Source organism: Athene noctua, chromosome 2, assembly GCF_965140245.1.
Source record: "Athene noctua chromosome 2, bAthNoc1.hap1.1, whole genome shotgun sequence".
Lineage (NCBI taxonomy): Eukaryota > Metazoa > Chordata > Aves > Strigiformes > Strigidae > Athene > Athene noctua.
The window spans coordinates 149,304,921-149,319,740 of NC_134038.1; the positions used below are offsets into that span (position 1 = coordinate 149,304,921).

Sequence of the window (14,820 nt, forward strand, 5' to 3'; positions counted from 1 at the left end):
TTTTAAGACGCTCTTGGCAAGCATGGGGAAAAGACAGCCTGTCGAGCCAATGCCACCTGCTGGAGACAGCACTCTCGGAGACCCAGATTCATGGCACCGGTTAAACCCGTGTTTCTCAGTCGCACCCAAAAATCTCTCTTCTGAACCTTGAAAACCTGACCCCATGCCTGGGGGGGCAGAGACCTCGGACACCCACAAGCACAGCCCCTCTGCCATCGCGAGGCATTGTTTCCTTTCCCCCAGGTTCCCAGTCTCCTTTCCCCCATTTGCCTTATCTGACAGCTAATTATCATTCCAGGGGTAATTGCTGGGAGAGCCATATGGGATCCATAAAGCGCTAATGCAGGGGGACTTTTTTCTAAAGAATCACAAGACCAGAGAAGTCCTATATATTGTTGTTATTGGTATGATTGTCACTGCTGTAATAGCAGCCAAAATGGCCAAATTAGGTTGTGAAAACCGTTATTGCTGTGCAGACACAAAGACAAGGTTATTGTCCCTGAAGCCTTTCCAAGTCTAAGAGGTTTTTAATTGGGAGGAAATAATATGTTCACAAGCTCTAATGAGAGAGTTACAGAATAAACCCAGACCTAAGGGGAGGGAAGGAGGAGGGAGGTGAAGCCTCAGTGCAGAGACCTCCATGAAGGGACAAAATAGGGAGCAGCCGCTGCCGTGGCAGCAGATCCAGGAGGGGCTCAGCACTTCTGCATGCATGTATGTGTCAGTTATCTAATAAGCCATTCCTTAGGCTCCAGTGATACTGCTACTTATACCATAAATTCAATGATCTTCCCTTTACTGGTCATTAATCTGTTTCGTTTCCTGACAATTTTATACTCTTTTGATAAACTATTTGTCTAACCGCTTGGAAGAAACAATGTCAAAAGCTGTACCTTAGGCGTTTGCCCAACTAATGAAGAAAATCCATCACCAGGAGAGTTTATCTATTGCTTTGCTGGATGTAAATAAAACGTCAGGCTAATTTACTTCCATTAATCTTAAAGGCCGTCGCTACAATGATACTTCTATGTCACAGTGGACTTTCTTCCTTTTCCACATAAATATTTAAGCAAGTACTGAAAGGATAAATAAATTGCCTTCTAAAAGCTGGATTATTTTTATAGCCAGTGATTTACCAATACATTTGGATTTACTTGCTAGCTGTTGCCTTTCAGGCAGCAGCCGGCGATGCTTCACCCACATGGGCATGGAGCCACTTGGACAGTTCTTGCTGAGCGTCTTGTGGGGTCTCTGAGTGCTACCCCTGAGTGCCACCCCACCGCTGTCATTCTCAGACAGTGGGTGGCTTCAGTGGGTGCTCGGGCTGCTCTGCAAGGTCTGTACGGGGCTGCTGCAAAGGCTGTTTGGTGTCCTGTGGCTGCAACGGGCAGTTCTGGAAGTGGACCTTAAATGCAGCAAAAAGGCATTTAGTCTATGGAGGGTAAGCACTGGAGCAGGCTGCTGGGGGGCATTCAGGGGTCACCGGCTCTGGGGGGTTAAGAACAGGATGAACAGGAGTTGTGTGCCTGGGGGAGCCTGGGGAGTGCCTGTGGGCATGGGGGGAGGTGCATGCATGTGTGTCCACACATGAGTATCTGCGTGTGTGTGCAGGTGGGTGAGCGCAATCGTGGGTGTGTGCATGCCCATGGGTGGGATGCCGTGCGTGTGTTTGCATGCATGCACGAGTGTGCATGTGTTCAGCTGGTTGGAGCTGATTTGGCCCCTGCCTTCCTTCCCCCGGCCCTATTTTCTGTGCGCAGCCTGTTAAACACATCACTTGGATCACTGTGGAAAGAAACAGATTCCTCCTTGTGAAGCCCCGTGAGGGTACGTGCTCATGCTCTCAAACACTGTTCCCTGAGTGCTGGCAGCAAGCAGCACACTCCTGGGGTGCCAAGGGTGGGCACCAGGGTGCCGCAGGGATGCCCTCCTGTAAGGAGCCCCTGTAGGAGCACTGCCTGGTGTCTTGGGGAACACCTTACAGGCTTTTCCAGCATCTCTTTAAGTGACAAAGGGAAAAATAAGGCAGAGGACAGCTGCGTTGGGCTCTTTTTGGGTGATGTGTGGAGCAAGCAGCACCTCTTGCCTATGCTGCTGGACCTCTGGGGGCACTTGCCTGCAGGCGGCTCTACTTTCCCAACAGTCTTGCCTCCTTACTGCTGCTCTCCTCCATCTGGTCACCAGTGACGCTAGCAAGAGCATCCTTGGTAGGATGGGGGTTGAGTTTAATTGCCTCCACTGGGATCCACCCGCATGTCAGCTCTTGCAAGGCCAGGGAAGGTGCCTTAACTTGTTTCTCCACTGTTTTTTCCCTTGCTTAGCTGCTGCTTTCTTCTTAAAGCCAAAGCAGTCCTGCCTCAGCACCGCAGCCGACTTGGACCGTGTCCTTCTTTTGTTATCCCACCCCAATATGATGGTGCCTGGTGAAATTTGGTTAAAACAGGATCACTGCTGAGATGAGATCTTGCTTGTCAAGCATGGCCCTGAGTGAATTTTTATAACTACATTATAAAACCATAAAAATAAGTTTGTCATAGGAAATATGACACATTCATAGCTGGAGCAAACTGAACCCAACACTACATGGTAAAGGCTGATATAAGAGCAGGGACTTCTCTGAATGGTCATAACCATTGTTCAAAGCCTCTGTGCTTTTCTGGCTACATAAACAAGTCCATGGAAAAAATGACTAATTACAGGAGGCTAATGATCCGTCTCAGCAAGATCATGACTTTTGCCTCTCTCATTTATCCATACATGGCTCTTTGTTAAATCAAGAGTGATTTTTATTCACATGTGTAACTGCTTACAGATATTCCCATATGTATTTAGCCAGCAAACTCACGTTACAACTAAGAAAATGTAAAAAAACCCTAGAAAAATCCCCACTACCTTGTGCAATGTTAAGGTCAAGCAGCTGCAACCAGGAACAAGGCAAAAACTGCTGTTCCAGTAGAGCAAAGTCTACAGCTTTTGTCACCACACAGTCCCCCACCTTCCTCTAGATTCTTGCTGAGAACTTGGCTTATGTGGGATGAAAACCTCTCTTTTAATGAAATTTCTCACTTTAATGAGAAAAACAAGACTATGACTGATGCTACACATCCGAACCAATGCTCTTGTTACCATGTAGCTCTTCACATCATATTTTCTGGATTTAATTATGTTACGTTTAGTCTCCTTTATTCATATAAAGCTGTACTTGGGCACAGCTTTTCACAGGACCCAGGATGAGTTAGTTTGTTCTTCATGCTTACAGGCCTAAGGTCACCTCCTGATAATGGATCCCCATGATTTGGGCTTTAGCGGGGCTACCCTGACAGACATCCATCCCATGGCACAGCAAACAGGGTGGTAACTCATGAAGTGGAGAGAGTGCTGGGCAAAAGGCTTTCCCTGGCTAACTGGAGGGCAGGACTCCAGGAAGATACTGCCAGCGCTCTGGATGCTGATGTACCCACAATGCTGAGTGCTGACACTTTCTAAGAACACTTGTGCTTGTTGATTCATGTCACCCATGCCTCACTTCATCTTCTCTTCAGCAAGAGGAAAATGGGAAGAAAAGGTAATTGCTTGCGCTTATCAGCATGGATGATAAGAACACTCACAGACACTAAAACTGACATGGAGCTGAGGAATGGAGCAGGGAAGGCATCAATGTCCACCTTTTCTGCCTCTCCCACTGCATGGGTGGCCATTTTCTCCAAAGCCAGGACAATGGGACAGCAGCACAGCACAGGTGCCCACGCTCATCTCACTGAGACTTTCCAAAGGCACAAGTGACTTGGGGTGCCTCAAGCATACAGGTTCCACATGTGGCACTGGAAAAGTGAAGGGCTGCTCCCTGAGGCCCTTTTAAAAAGCCTTCTCCTGGTGGCAAACCATCACCCCACAGTTTGGGAACTGGCCGCTCCTGTTAAGCAAACACTGACTGCACGTCTCAGCTGGGAAACACACTGCGGAGAGAGAGAGGCTCTGACAGATTCCATCCCTGTATTTTTTTTCCTCCTGTTCATTTTGCTTTTGAATTATCTCTCAGCCCTGACACTTGAGAACCTGCCTGGCTGGGATGATGTTACACCCCATCACAGTGGGCAGCTCGGCAAGAGCCTAAGGGCTGACAGGAGCAGGGTGGACTCTGCCAGAGGTGCCAGCATGCTCAGAAAGCATTTTTCACTTGATTGCTTTCTGCTGAAATAGCCTGGCATTTTTGTTAAAAGGTATCTTTGCAAGCCTTGGAAAGAGTTTCACGTAGCCATCCTTAAGAGAGCAGGCGGGAGCACTTTTTACAAGTGGCAGAACTTGGGGTAGGTTTGCCTTTTAAGCCCCTGATAGTGAAGGGAAAGAGCAAGTGAGATATTTAACTCTTCAGATCCCACATTCAAAAGGCACCTTGACAGCAGCCCAGACCTGCCAAGGTGCGGCACACAGCACACAACGCCTGGCACAAGGCACACAGCACATGGCACACAGTGCTCGCCGGGGATGGCACCATGGGCTCCCTGATGACAGCTGCTGCCAGGTGCTGCCTGCAGTGCCCAGTCCTGCCTGGCCCCAGCTCTGGACAGTGGCTTACACTCACTCCCAGACACACCTCACCATCACCACCTCTGCGGGGGGAAAGACAGAGCTCAGCTAGGGTGACTTGTCCCTGCTTAACCCACTTTTAGAGAGCTTCCCTCTGTTTTCCCCCATGTCAATCCAGCCTCTCTGCCTGTGATGTTTTGGAAACAGCAAAGGCATCATCAAAAAGCCCAGTGCAAGCCATGGAAAGGCTGCCAGTGACATCCCCCAGCCTTCAGCAGTGCCTCTTGCTGCTTCTTTAACCCTTTCCAGGGTTCCTGTAGGCTGTTCAACTGTCCAAGCCTCCAGTTTTCGAAGTTTCTGGGATGGGGGGGTGAAGGCACCCAAAAAATCTATGGATGTGCCCCTCCTTTGAAAAATCCATGCTGAGACCATTACTTGATAACTACTGCCTTTCTCAAGCAGTGGAGGGTTGTTTCAGGAGATGTGTCCTCCTCCTTCTCTCTCCTACTCTCTGTGATCCCATCTCCCTCTGCAGGGCATCCTACAAGATGGACACACACAGACATTTTGAAGAGCCAGGTACCCACATGCAGTCTCACATCGCACACGCCGAGGGTGTGAGGTACATCCTTTGCTGCTGGGATTTGCAAGGCAGGCATGCTGTGCCGGACGGAGGCTGGTTCAGCACGGCGAGTCCTCAAACACCGTCAGGCCGTGCTCCTGGAGGTACCGCAGCAGGATGCGTGCCCGCCTGTCGATGGTCTGAAGCAGGGGTCTCAGGCCCTTGGCACCGCCTTGGCTCTCCCAGAGCTCCTGGTCCACACGCAGCGACTCCAGCAACAGGCTCTGCAACCTGCCTGACCGCAACGTGGCCACCGCCGCCGCCGGGAAGCTGCAGTGGAGGAGCAGAAGAGAGAGGGAGGAAAAGGGTCACCCAGGAAAGGCCGAGCAGGGAAGAGGGAGCCCCAGGAGCAAAGGTCACCCTGGTGCTTCAAGAAGAAATGCATATCCAACCGGAGGAACATGGGATAAGGAGCCTCCTGCTTAAAACTGCCCACGGTGAGCGTGCAGGACAGCTGCATCAGAAATGGATCCAAACGAGCTCCAAATCAAGGGGCCTATAGCATGCCAAAATGCCTGACAGGTAATGACGCAAGAAACACTGAAATACCTGATTATTAGTTATTTTTGTGCAGCTGCCAATTAGAGAGGGAAAAATAGGCTTTTGAGACTGCCATCAGCCACCCAGAGCAGGATGAAGAGCTAGTTTCAGGGCAGGGGCATGTGTGACGGGTTTGCGAGCCCACCCACCTGCCCCGTTCAGGGTGGGACGTGGCCCCGCTTCACAGGGGTGCCTGACCTGGGGAGCCAGGAGTGCCACGCAGCTGTGCACGTGGGGCTGGTGTCCATTCTGCATGTGCAAGCTCAGTCCTCACCCGGGCTGTGCCCCAAGGAGGGTGCACATTGCCCTTCCTACCTGTCTATGCCTTGCAGGAGCCTGAAGTTGAGCTTCTCCTCGGGGTGCTGTGGCCTGCCTGCGTTGTCGATGAACACCAGGCGAGACGGTGCACTCCTCCGGACCTGCCAGCGGGATGGGAAGGACAAGTCTACTTGTTGTGGGGAATCACCCTTTGAGGGTTTAGGCTGTTTTTTTAATGCATTCAGAAATTCTGAGAGCATTTGGGGTCCAGTGGCTGCTAAAGGCCAGGTCGCCCTGTGCCAAGACACACCTTTCACCATGGACCCAGCATGACCTTGGGACCTACATGCCCTTTGCTGCCATCTCAGCCCTGCAAACACCTCCCAGGCACCTTCATCTTAGTCCCAGAGCAGCCCCTGGGGAGTGGGGGCACATACCAGGATGTGGACCAGGACCAGCTCCTCTGGGTTTCGGCACTTCTCATGCAGCATCTCCTCCATGCAGGGCTCAGAGGGATCTGGCTGAAACCCACAGCAGTACCGGTCCAGGCGGTCATGAACCTGTGGAAGACATTTGGGTACCTTAGCAGGGAGAGACGCCTGGGACAGGGACATCTGGTTGTCCAGAAAGAAATCTGAGAGGAAAATAAAGGATTTCCAAGGATTCTCAGTAGACATGAGATGGAAAAGCTGCATACATTGATGAGTGAGAGAGAGGCAGGGAAGTATTCTGAAGCTGAACTGACTTGCAAAACTCCTTTGGCTTGGAGAAGAGACCAACAAAGGTGATGGTGACAGGCTTTCCTGACAGTGCTCAGACACCTTCTGCACCTGGTACTTCCACACTTTGTATTTGCACAGAGTGAACAGTCATGCTTCCAGCTGAAACCAAGGGGAGACATACACAGCTAAGAATATAAGGAAAAAAAAAAAAAAAAATCCAAGGAAACCTAGGTTTTGAAACTTCATAAAGAATTCTTTTTCTCAGGCCAAGTCTTGGTGCACTGGATGATGTTTCCAGTCACATGCACACCCTTTCATCCATCCCTGTTGTAACCTGAGCAGTTCTCAATGGAAAGATGAATGGAAAAGGATTGGCAAGGGAAAAAGCAATCTGTGCCTTACACAGAGCATGCCTGACATTTAAGTTGGGCCACGTTGACTTGTTTTAACTACATTTGTGTTTAATAATTTGCAGGCGCTGCTAAGGCTCTATGTTGTCAAGGCTGTCAAGCCCCCCTCTGCTTTCCCACCTCAAATCCCTGCAGAAACCCTGGTGCTGCTTGGCAGCTTCCAGTGTTTCAACCTCACCCTCAGAGGGATGAGGGACTTTTAAAAGACATAAATCTCTGTCATACCCAGCTTCAGTAACTCTTCCTCAGTATTCATGAAGCTTCCTCAGCTTTATCAGAAGCAGTCAGCACATCCTTTGCACTGACCTGTGGGGCAGACAGGACCTCACTGGTTGTCGACAGCCCCCCCCATGGCTGAGTGTTGCTATGACTATGTAAGGGAGCTGGGTCACTGCCTCCAGCTCTGGAGGCCCGTTTGCAACATTACAGCAAAACCCCCTCATATATACATAAAAATCTCCCTTAAAAAATTATAAATATATTAAAATATATAATTTTAATATGTATAAATATATAAAAATATATATAATATGTATATAAAATATATAGAAAATATATAGAAAATATAGAAAATTTTTTCCAGTTGCAGCACAAAGGCATCCAACTCGCTTGATGGCTTGGGGTTGCTGGTGCCAACTGGGAGGCAGGGCTGGGGTGCAGAGCGGCTCCTGGAACTGCCAGAAGGGTGGGAGCAGGTCTCAGGTGAGCCCAGAGAGATCTACAGGTGATGTCTACCCAGAAGACAAGTGACCCACAGTGGCTGCCTATTCCCCTCACCCTGATAATTAGCAAAAATTATCAATTACAGGCTGTGCTTTGAAAGCGAGTTCAATCTGAACCCCAATACTAATCAAGCACTGAAGAAGATGTTGCAGGAAACACGAAGTTTGATTTCCTTGGCCATTATATTCATAACCCTTTGAGAAGCAAGATTAGTCCCACACCAGAGGCTCTTAAAAAAATATCTAGGTTTTCTGAGATATAATGAAACACTTGGGTCAGCATTTCTCCATCAGGACATGCACCGGTTAAAAGTGCAAGCGCATCTTTTGACGCGAAACACATTGAAACAAGAGGAAATATCACATTTCCTCCATGCATCTCCTTGGTCTACCTACAGGAAAACTCAGCACACCAGTTTCTCTCACATGTTATGTTGTTTTTCTAGGCTGCACAGAAGGTGAAGACAACCTGAGGTGACTTACAGAGACTTTAATTGGTCTCAGACCTCCACTCACCCACCCACAAGTGCCTGTGAAACTGAGGTGGATTGGTGCTTGGACCTGTGGAGGTGTGAGGTGCAGGCTGGACCTGGTGTCCAAGTAGAGCCCCAGAAGACGAACCAACCAGTTTTGTGGAGATACTGAGAGTGCCACTGGCGTGTTGACAAGCCCTCCCTCCCCCTGGTCCTTCCCATGTTGTTTATATTAATTTCTACTCGTCAAAGTCTAAACGGCTCTAATGAATGGGACGTTAAGTCTTACTGCTGGAACACAAATACATGAGCCACGCATTCTCCTATCGAAGCTCAAACCCTGTGAGAAGCTCATCTTCAGCCCCTCTTTGGTCCCACATGAAGTTTGGCCACCCCAGAGCATCCCCTTGGGTCAGACAGGGCTTTTCAGCCATGACTCAGCCTAGGATGGCTTCCCCTAGGGAAACCTTCCAGCTGGGAAGCGGGTGATGAAGGGCAGGGACGCAGCTGCAGGGCTTTGGAGTTGGTGCATTTTTGGCCCTTTTAAAGTGCAGGACAAAGCCAGCAGCAGCTGCCCCATTTCCACTGGCCTCAGCATTTTGCCCCTGGTAAAGCTTTGCACTGAAAGGGATGTTCCCTTATGGCAAACATCAAAAGAAATCAACATAGAAGAAGCCTAATTTTTAAGGCTAATTGAAGAAAATAACCAAGATGTCAGTGCCAATGTACAGCAGGGCTCAAAGCTTGCAGCCTCTCCTTCCCCAGCAAGGGCTGTGAGAGGCTAAAGCCATTTCTGAAGGGTGCTATTTCACGGCTATAACATGCTGTTGGTTTGGTGTCTCTTTACCTTTACATGACTTTTCTGCGATCCCATTGGAGTTATTGAGGAAAAACTGTGGATTGCCCTTGGATTTATCATTGCACAGTTTTAGCCCTCCAAGGGAAAGTCTCCTTAAAACTAGATACTTTCTCCTGGAGACTCAGCCTTTCCATTGCACTTGACAGCATTTTGGCCTGGGGAAGGCAAGAGATTTGGTTAATCTTCTCATTTCTCTGGCTGTTTCAGCTAAAATATTTCCAAGCCCAGCTAGGACTGCTCCACCTCTGCCAGCCATAGTCTGAGGTTATAAAGATTAATGGTCAGGCTTTGCCAAAAAAAGAGAGAATAATGAGAACATATATTTTAATAGTCGGGGGTTTTTTTCCTTTCTTCTTTTATTTTCATACTTGCCCTTTCAGGCGGTTTCCCCTTGTCTGATAACTAAAGCTCCAGCCTCAAGATCCCCAAACAGGATTTTTTCCATAAAAATCACTTTTGCCTCTTCACAGCTGCCCTCTAAGAAATGATAACTCTCTGGGACGCTGTCGTAATCCCTCATAGCAGCAGGGTACGATTTTCCAGACAGAAGATTAAGCACTGTTAATCCCAAGGAGGAGGAGAAAAGCAGTGCTATATGAAGGGGCAGGGCTCCTGATTGCCAATGCCAGCAGTGTGCCCCCAGAGTTGGATCTGATGGGGCTAATGCAGATCACCCTGTTTGTCCCTAGGGATGCCCCATCCCAAGCCTCTGCTGGCATCCATGCAAAGTGGAGCCAATGGAGCTGCACTGGGAGAAAGCTTGGCCACATGAGAGTGGATCTGCCACATCTGAAACCTGCCTGTGTTTCCCCTGCAAGTCCCAAGCACAGACCATGCACAGCCCAAACTGCTTCTGCACAAAGCTCTGCAGCTCCCCGTTAGCTAATGACTAAAAATACATTCTGAGAAACCGCAGCCTATGCAACCCCCCCAGAGAAGGAGACCACGGTCAGACAAGGTGGGCACAGGCACAGGGGGACCTGGGTGGCACAACTGGTGGGACCAGTGGTCTCCATCACCCCAGTCCTACCTGGAGGAGAAAGTCAAAGAGGGCCAGGCGGCTCCACTCGCCGTGTGGGATGCTGGAGCAGGGAGTATCCTCGGACACCGACGTCAATCCGCGGGGCCGCAGCATCTCCTGGTACTGCAGCCACCTCAGGGCGCAGGAGTTCTGGTCATTGTTGGCATCCTCTAGGTGCTGAAGGTCAGGTGCCCACCAGATGATGGGTCGCAGGGAGCCGTCGGTGTAGCTGTAGGGCAGGAGGTGGCTGGTGAAGCGCCGGGCCACGGCGGGCAGGCTGCGGTTCAGCCCTAACACTCTGTCCAGGTGGAAGGCCAGCACCTCATAGAGGTCCCCGGGGCGCTTGATGAGCCCGCAGCGCCCATCCCCGCAGTCCCCCTCTGGGCTGGCTGGTGAGACATCCCTCTCAGTGTCACCCGCGGCCCGCAGCCCCACTCGCAGGACCTGCCCGTGGGCTGGGATGCGGGTTTTAGAGACCACCTGCCCACAAGCCAGCAGCCGCATCTTCTGGAGGTCGTCATCAGAGAACCACGGGGGAGTATCCCCCGCCACCCCCCGCCGCTGCCTCCTGCCCCAGCCAGGGGGGTCATCCCGCCGCAGGCGACTGGGGGGTACGGGGAGCCTTTTGCTGCGGGCTCGCTCCCTGGATGAGGGGGTGGCCGCCTCTCGCCGGGGACCTTGGGGGGACGATGCTGGCAGCAGGTGGGGGGTGCGGTCCAGCGGTGGGAGCAGGCAGGCCAGGGCCAGCAGGGCCAGGGCCAGCAGCACCCCAAGGGCTGCCGGGGCGGGGGGCTTCAGCCCCATCCTTCGCCATAGTCGCTGGGCCTGTGGAGAGAGAAAGGGAAAATGTTACCAGAGGTCCCCACATGGTGCTATGGCCAAGGATCCAGACCCCTGTGCCCCCCATCCCAGGCAGAGCTCTCAATAAGCTTAATGGGGTTTGCTTTGAAGGAGCAGCCCCTCTGCTTGTGTGCTCCCTGGGAAAGGTGTTCCCCAAGCACTCACTGCCTCCGCAGCACTGTAGCAGGAAAGGTACAGCTGGTGGCATGATTTATGCCAGAAATTAGCCACAGTCCCTTCAGAAGAAGGTCAGAGCAAGGGCTGCCCTGCCACAGATGCTGCCATGTCTGCAGTGCTGATGTACAGGATCACCTTACGGGCAATAAGTTCTTCATGGTCAAATATTTTGCTTTAAAGATTCAAGAAATTAAGAAGAAAAAAATAAAATAGACCAAACCAGAGCAAATTCCTGGCTGGATATGAACCTTTTGCAGTTGCTAAGAGGTTTTTATCTTTCAGACCTTACTCTGGGCACCCTCAGTGTTTCCTGTCCTGGTTGCACACTGAACCCATAACCTGGATCTCCACACCCTCATCCACAGGACATCTCAATATGTGCCAAAACTCAGTCCCTGGAGCTTTGCCTGTCACTGTGTCTGGCAAAAGCAAGGCAGCTCCAAGTGCCAGTCAGAAGCTGTGACAGCCTGTATTTAAAAAGGATGCAAACTGCTGTATCTGAAACCTAAAATATTCTGATTCCCAGCAACAAAGAACTGCCTTTAGATGGCTGCTACCGGGTTTTGGTGTATTTATCTTTATGTACACACCTTTTTTTTCCCCCCATTTTAGTCATACTTTCTACTCTGAAGAGACTTATAAAAAATATACAGGCTGGAAAGGCAGTTACAAGCAAATACAAGTCTCCCCACATTGCTAAGCTCGTATCTCCCCTTTGTCCTAGAGCAATCCCATGCATACAGCTGGGGCTGCCCTGAGCACAGCACCTCCTCATTCAGGGTGAGGCGGAGGGATGCAATGAGGCAGCACTGGGAGATCCTCCCAGCCCACCCCATCCCTGGGGCACACTGCAATCGTGCCATGCTCACCTGGGCTTGGCAATCTAACACATTTTGTGGTGGCTGAAGTGTCAAAAGGCCCCTTGGTGCCATCTCTCTGCTATACAACAGGCTTTTCCAAGTGGCTTGAACCCCTGTTGGAAGTCAAGGCAACGTTCAAGTGGATACCTTTTTTTGCAATTATTTATTTTGGAAGCACAAATATATCCATGGCAGACACAGTGGGACAATATATTGCCAAAGAAGGGATAAGAGGTTGTTTATAAGAGGAAAAGCTTGAAAAAAGAGAGCTAAAAAGCTGAGAAGGTGAGAGCCAGCAGCCAGAATAACTTCCAGAAGGCAGCTAGGAGAGCAGAAGTATTCCCAGACGCAGGGCTTTTAGGACCACAGGCTCCCACCGCCTGCAGGGACCCGCCACCAGCACGACTCCAGCCTCAAGAGGAGCTGCCCTGGGCAACCTCAGCACATGAGCCCCTTCATAAGCTGATCCAGCGCTATTCTAAAACCCATCAGGTTTCGTGCCCTCACCACAGGGAAGCTGCTTCAACTGGCCCAGCGGTAAGGAACCACATCCCTACCAAAAACACTACATCAGTCGAGGTGGATGAGAGGAGCCACGAAGCCACCAACTCACTGGCAGCCCCCATGGGGATTTTCCTTCAAGGTCTCCCTCTCAAGGACTGAGCAGATTTAATGCAGCTTATAAGAGCTAGTGATGGTGCATTTGGAGTGATTCAGCTTTACAGCTCTCATTTAACTGTTTCTCTCCCAGAAAGACAATGTAGTGCAGCAAAATATGTTTGCCACGTCAAATTCTCTGCTCACACACGGCTTACACCAGCCTCTGCCAGGAGGCCAGGCTGTCTGGTGTGGGGCTTCGGGACCTGCCAGGGTACTCCCTGTTTTAGCTCTCCCTTAGAGCCCTGGAGTGAAAAGGAGATAGTCCAAGGTGATATCGTTCAGAGTGATGTCCTGTCCTAGATAGGCAGGCTTATTCAAGGTTTGGTATTAACTGTCCCAGGCATCATAGTACACAGCTAAATTATTGCCTTAGGCCCCCTTTTGACCAGGGGATGAGCATGAATACCCCTGAGCAGCCCTGAGGGGCAGCAGGACATCTGTCAAGTGGCTGGTTGTGATACCTCCCCAGTGCTCTCCTGCCTGGATGGGATAATAATTTGCTGTGGAACCACAGCCAACACATACTGGCACAGGCAGCACTCAAGCTCAGCTACCCAAAACCTTCATGCCCTGCATTTCAAGCAAGTCCTGCAGAGTGCAGACACACACTTATTCCTAAGCAACCCAGGTCTGGCATCCTGAACAAGAGTTTAGGGGAGGTGCAATGTCTAAATCATAGTTTAAGCATGGTAAAATAATGCTGTGGCATAAAAAGGCCAGATCCTGATATCCTGATATCCCTACTCCTTTCAAGTCATTCCTGTAAGTACTTCACAATCTGTCCCTTCAACCTCAAAACACACTGAATTAACTGCAATGACATCTATGGAGTTAATCCTGGTGGACAGGATTAACTGTAAATCTCAGTACTCCCATCTGCATCCAGCTGAGTTCCCTTCCCAATCCACTTTTCCATGGGCAACTTTTCCCAGTGCCTCCCCTATCCCACCCTTCTGGAGAGACACAGCCCACACCGCTCTCACCAAACCCCCCCTGTAACCCTCTTCTTCTGAATGAAGGATTTACAGGGTGAACGTTTTTGTTATCCACCCAGTAATAAACCTTTGGTCACTTACACCATCTCTGGGCATGCAAAGAACCTGGCTGCCAAAAATCCAAGTATCCTGGGGAGGGGTGCATGCAGGAGCCATTTGAGAACCTTGGAAATACTGCAGGAAAAATCCTTTTTAATCCACAGCTGGAGAGCAATGGATGCCAAATGGATGGTAACAATTGCCAGGATTTTAATGTCAAGTCAGTTTACAGTCCAAATGGTTAAGGAAACATTATTGGCCAAACCCACTTTGTCTTCTCTGTCAGTGAGCTCAGGTTTGGGCACTGCAAGTTAGAGCTTCATTTCTTTCCCACCCCAAACTTGAAATCCTGTGCTGTGAAGCTAGGCGAGGGTCACCACAGGCTCCCTTCCCCAGCCCCGTTCAGGGTTTCCCTGCCACATCAACAATAAAAAGAAAATAAAGTGCAAGTACAGTCTCTGTGTTATTTCTGGCAGTTGATATTGTAAATTTTATAATAATCTAGATGATGGAACATTGCAGAAATAATACTGTATTTACAAGCCCAGGGTAAATACTTTTCCAAAGAGACTTTCTCTGAACCCAAGCTGTAAAAAAATGTTGCAGTTTAAGCTATGGCTTCAATTCAACCTGAAATGCAAACCATACGTACAGCTCTGCTTTGCCAGTCTGACATACTGACAGTACAGCACGTCTTTGCTACAAATTAGATCCATTTCCCACCGGACAAGCTACAGGCAAAACCCATAAAAAGGCTTAAGAGAGGTACTGCTTGTTCCAGGATGCCAATAAGTAAATAATATATATCCTTGCTCATCAGAGGGACATACAGCACAGCCCAGGCTCCCAAAGGCACAGTGGAGCGCCTGTTCAGCCTGGTCACTCAGGGATAAAACTTTCTAAGGGTGGTTGGAAGAGTTTTATCTTTGACATTGTATTCCCGGGACGCTTGAACCCTGGCAGAATTTGAAGCAGAGAAGCCTGTTTTCAATTTCTTTTCAAAGCGCATCAATTTGGCTTTCTTTAGCTTGAAAGAAAAGAAACCCCCAAACTTCATTATCCAAGAATGTACGAAACAGCCCAAAAAACTAGAAA

At 49.8% G+C, this 14,820-nt stretch overlaps 1 protein-coding gene across 1 annotated transcript; it reads right to left on the reverse strand.

Moving 5' to 3' along the window:
• Positions 1-5,208: 5,208 nt before the first annotated feature.
• On the reverse strand, positions 5,209-12,657 carry GASK1A (golgi associated kinase 1A). The gene is made up of 5 exons (XM_074897510.1): positions 12,645-12,657; positions 10,164-10,831; positions 6,385-6,507; positions 6,005-6,108; positions 5,209-5,419 (listed from the first exon to the last, which is right to left on the reverse strand). The coding sequence occupies exons 1-5, from the start codon at positions 12,655-12,657 to the stop codon at positions 5,209-5,211; spliced, it is 1,119 nt and encodes a 372-aa protein (XP_074753611.1).
• Positions 12,658-14,820: the final 2,163 nt, after the last annotated feature.